The sequence below is a fragment of the Paramormyrops kingsleyae genome, chromosome 7, assembly GCF_048594095.1.
Source record: "Paramormyrops kingsleyae isolate MSU_618 chromosome 7, PKINGS_0.4, whole genome shotgun sequence".
Taxonomy (NCBI): Eukaryota; Metazoa; Chordata; class Actinopteri; order Osteoglossiformes; family Mormyridae; genus Paramormyrops; species Paramormyrops kingsleyae.
The window spans coordinates 2,516,143-2,521,332 of NC_132803.1; the positions used below are offsets into that span (position 1 = coordinate 2,516,143).

General features: G+C 38.2%; 1 protein-coding gene across 1 annotated transcript; it reads left to right on the plus strand.

Annotated features, from left to right (window-relative positions):
* Positions 1 to 2,339: 2,339 nt before the first annotated feature.
* Positions 2,340 to 3,929, plus strand: LOC111851474 (claudin-4-like). Its single transcript, XM_023826453.2, has one exon. The coding sequence runs from the start codon at positions 2,612 to 2,614 to the stop codon at positions 3,257 to 3,259; it is 648 nt and encodes a 215-aa protein (XP_023682221.1). The 5' UTR covers positions 2,340 to 2,611; the 3' UTR covers positions 3,260 to 3,929.
* The last annotated feature ends 1,261 nt before the right edge of the window (positions 3,930 to 5,190 follow it).

Sequence of the window (5,190 nt, forward strand, 5' to 3'; positions counted from 1 at the left end):
GTTCCCTGCCTTGTGCCCATAGCCTCCTCGTTAGGCTTCGAACCCCCCGTAACCCTGAATAGGACAAGCAGGTACAGAAAATGGATGGATGGATGTTTTATCACATGTTTCATGTAGAAGTTGTTCCTGGTTTTGCTGTGCAAATGATGTTTATTAGATTTATGACCAATAAGGACAGGGCAAAACATAATGTTTGTGCGAACTTAAATAATTATTACGAGAACATTACTTCAGATTAAGTTTAAAGCAAAATATCCAAGTGGTTGATGAAATTTTACCAGGAGATATTTCAGTCATTCTTAAAAACTTTTGATTTTCAAGTTAGTTTTAAAAGTTTCCAGTCATCTTCTTTTTTCCTGATGTCGTAATAGTATGTGATTATTAATTCGCAATTATATCATAGGCCCACCTGCTGTACAGAGAATAGTCATAATTTCACGTATTTTTCGTGACCATGATTTCAAAAAAAATTATTACGTTTTTAGATTGTGGAATTGTAATCTTTAATCACTACTTTGCTTTTTTACAGAAAAGCTTTTATTATTATTATTACAACAGCAACAAGTCATTTAATTAAATTTCCGAGGTTTATTGTTTTCAAATTGTTCATAATTTTAATAGATTTTACGATCTAAACTAATATTAGAAATATTTATGTCGGCCTATTCCTCAGTTAAATTGGTAAATTCGTCACCTAAGATCATTATTCAGGAAAACAAGGAACTGTATCTGAAGAAGCCAGTCAAGATGTGCGTAGTGTATGGCGGGGGGGCTACCCTAGTTGGACATTTACGTCATGATGGGAAATGGTACCGTTACAAGACACGCCACATTCTTTCTTGTCATCTCCGCTGTATCCACGGGTTTTTCCAGGGAACAACGATAACTTCCTAACAGGACACGCTTCCAGCACGTCACAAGACACCGTCCAAAACATTGTGTACGATATCTACATCGGTGGTACTAATTAGAAATCTCTAATCATCAATTTAACCGTCTATAGAAATGCCTTTACTATATCCTATAACTATATATTATAACGACATGCTATACATTTCGTTCAATTACAATTGAATAAAGTCACTGGATAAAAACAAACTCCAATCACTCAAGTTACATTTTCATTTTTTAAGCACAGAAATACCCCGCATGTCTCTGGTCATTTTACTGTCGAGACCAGTGCCAGTATTAAGCATGAGCTATGTCAGAAAATCCTGCCACTTTTAGTGCTTTTGGCACCTGCATCCTGTTATGTATAAATTCCCATTCTCTTGGATTGTTTTTTTTTTTTATCATTAATGTCAGGATACAAATTAGGGGGCATCTAGGCCTAGTGTAACTACGACGGGTGATTGTGGTTCATTTGCGTTCCTATTTTCACTGATGAGTGTTTGTATCACTGTCCTGCAAGTAATTACCGGTCCGACCCTCACAGACGTACACAATAAGAACGCGATCGTTTTGTACTTTGTACCATAAATGCATTAAGTATTCATTAAACCAAACAGTTAATCTACCTTAGACTACAAGAAAAATCATCCCATTCTTCTTGTACCTGATTTCAATCATGTTTATACTACCTGAATATTGACATTAGTAGTATTGCTGTGCAAGGCCTTAAAAGGACATCTAATTCTTTTACACAATGTGTTACAGCCAAGACCGAATACCTCCTGCATCAAAGTTTACTTGTCGAACGCACATTTCGATAACGCGCAATTAAATATTTACTATAATACCAAGCGCACATTGCTTGCGCAAGTGAAATTTTAACTAGCCTATAAAATGATTCCCGACAAATGAGATGCGCGATTCTGCGGCTTTATGGGCTACACGTGGACCGAAATCCACACCAGGGAGTCTAGCAGCCAAATGTGATTCCAGAGGGAAAACTGCTGGACAGTTTCTAAGGATTCTGTTTCGTTCCCAGAAAACCGACAGGTGGCTATACTGTGGACAGAAAACTCTAAATTTCAGCGTCTGATGCTTAAACTAATCAAAAACTTATTACTTATACGTAATATTATAGTAATGTGATCTGTGGTGTTTTTGAAGTATTTCCTAAAAAAAATCTTTTACATGGATTTTATGTGCAATTTTAACTATAGCGTTACACATGAGTGTGGTCCACCGTGGGAGGACGGCTTTCAGTTGTAAAATGCCAGAAAACTCCGCTTGTTGTGCCTCCCCACGTCACCCAGCTCCATTCACTCCTGAGTAACTGCTGTTTCGCGCACGGCCGCTTCCCTTTGTCCATCCCGTTTAATTCTCTGCCGTCTCATTGGCTGCGCCTAGATGCGGCTGCTTCTAATTGGTCCATAGTTTTTCCTCCACGGTTAATACTCGTAGAAATAATCCTTGAGGCGTCGAAGTACCCCGAGGCTTTCTTACTGCAGCTCTGTCAGGACTCTCAGTCTTGTCCTAAAGCGAACTGCAACATAAGTCAAACATTTGAAAGAAAACTATGTGCAGTTAAAACTAGAGCGGCCAGTTAATCAACTGCGACGAAGCTTTGTCTGCTTTGAAAGCGCATTGGGAAGAAGAGGACCTGATTGAAACGGCAAGTCAAAGAAAAAACAAGAAATAGTCGAAAAGAAGTGAGTGATAAAACATGATTTCTGCTTGTATAGAAACCCTTGGTTTAGGACTTGGCGTCCTTGGCACTCTCTTGGTGATGGTGTCCTGCGGTCTGCCCATGTGGAAAGTGACAGCCTTCATTGGAAGCAACATCGTGGTCTCTCAAAACATCTGGGACGGACTGTGGATGTCGTGCGCTGTCCAGAGCACCGGACAAATGCAGTGCAAGACGTACGACTCGGTGCTTGCCTTAACCACAGACGTGCAGACCGCCCGGGCCCTCACCGTTATTTCGTCGGTGATAGGCGTGGTGGGGCTGATGATCACCGTCGCCGGCGCTCAGTGCACCAACTGCATCAAGACAGAGGCGCTGAAAGCCAGGGTCGTGAACGCTGGCGGCGTCGCCTACATCATCAGCGGGCTCCTGGTTCTGGTGCCTTTGTGTTGGATCGCTAATAATATAATTGTAACCTTCTACGACCAGAACGTCCCGATGGGACAAAAACGAGAGATCGGAGCCTCGATTTACATCGGATGGGCAGCAACTGCGCTCCTGCTCTCCGGAGGAGCCATGCTGTGCTTCTCCTGCCCGAACAAAAACACCGCTTACGCGGTTAAATATCCCCCGCCGCCGAAAAGTATAATGCAGAACGGGGACTATGATAAAAAGAATTACGTTTAGAATGCAAAGCTCTGCGTTCTGATTCAGCTTCCACGAAACTTCTTTTGTCCACCTATAGTATGAGATTTCGGATCAGAATCCCAAAGAAAAAGACTTTGTATTCAAATGAAGATGAAAACTAAGAGTACTGTTGTGAAAAGTGGAGAAATTGAGGGACCACCTCAATTCGGACTAAGAAAACAGTACAGAGCAAGTGAATTGAAAGGATTTAAATTGTGCCATCATCTTCGCAATTATAGGCATTTACTGTACGTAGTTTACTGTTGTACTTTGTTTTATTGATTACAGAGTACCGTACCTTTTTAAGAGCTCTGTATTAGCGTTTATGTACGTTTTTATGCGTATGTCGTCAGCGTCTGTAGTAGCAAATTGTTTTTGTTAACCGTTTTTGTACTGCATGTTTTCATTTTTGTGTTGTGTCTCCTGTTGGAAATACAGTATGTTTTGGACAAATACAGAAAATGCACAATTTGAAGTATATTTTGTTCCATTATATTTGTCCAAATACAAGATTAAAGGAGACCGCACAATGATTAGTTATACATATGTATTTGTGTAGTTGAATATTGTCTATGCATTGTTTTGTCTTAAGCATTATTTGTATCATGATGTTAACTTCACAACCTTATTAAATTCAGCTGTAGAAATAAAAAGTGATTTGTCCAAAGTATTTCAGCTATCAGGTGAATTCGTGATGCCATGACTTACAGTATTCAAATTTATTCTCACATTCACCCAAGTGACAGTTACTTAGAGTCAACTGGGAGGTCATTAAACATTAACCCATATTTAATCAGGTAAGAGGTATAAGCTATGAGTCTATTAAGAAACACATCACATTGATTTGGTAATGACATATACGTCATCACAAAGTAATTTGATTAATTTCAGTTGGTGTTAAGATTCACCTTAGTGAGTTCAGATAACAGATTGTAAAGCTAAGAACTTTGTTATTATGATATCTTAAGCTAAAACATAACTGTTAATCATGAAAAAATTAAGAAATATTTAATTATCGTCTCAGGATGAGAGTTAGTTACTTCTTAAAAACTCAGCATTGTTGATTTTTTTTTCCAAGTGAATACTTGGCCTTGAATGAATGAGTTGAAATCATTGCGCAATATGCAGTTATTGTAATACATAACAATATATTGGATGTTCCAAGCATGTCCATGATAAAATTATTGAATATCCATTTATTAGGAGAAGGATGCAAAAGGATTGTTACCAGTAACTCTCATGCGTATAAATTGCTGACTCATCAAGGATGGAATGGTATGTGATAACCAGGGATGCCACTAAGATACTGGGCCCCCCAACCTAGAACAATCCAATTATGTTCTGAAATATTTAGGGTCACTCAGGAGTCCTTGTAAATGTCCTAAGTTCTCCCCCTTATGGTGTCTCCAGCTGTCTGTATTTCATCCTTCCATGCACCCACATATGTGACAGTTGGGTCTCTTCCTCAGTAGGACGTCTGTGAGAATCTACTTGAAAACTTCCGGATATGAGCCCCAAACGCATCAGAAAAGCCAGAAGAAATGAGATACACATAGTTACTACAAACATGTAAATGAACCTGAAAAGAATTGTTGTAACTGTTAGAATAGAATAGAATAGCCACTTTTATTGTCATTCAGAAATACACTGGTTAGTGCACAACAGAATGAAATTTCGTTGAATTTAATGCTCACCATCGGCCTGGCAGAATGTGTAAAATATATATATATATACATATATATACATATATATGTGTGTATATATATATATGTATATATATATATATGTATATGTATATATATATGTATATATATATATATATATATAGAGAGAGAGAGAGAGAGAGAGAAATAGAATATAAGTGGAACTAACATAAATATAACCACAGTATAGGAGTAAAAGAAAAAACAGTGTACATCACCATATCAGTT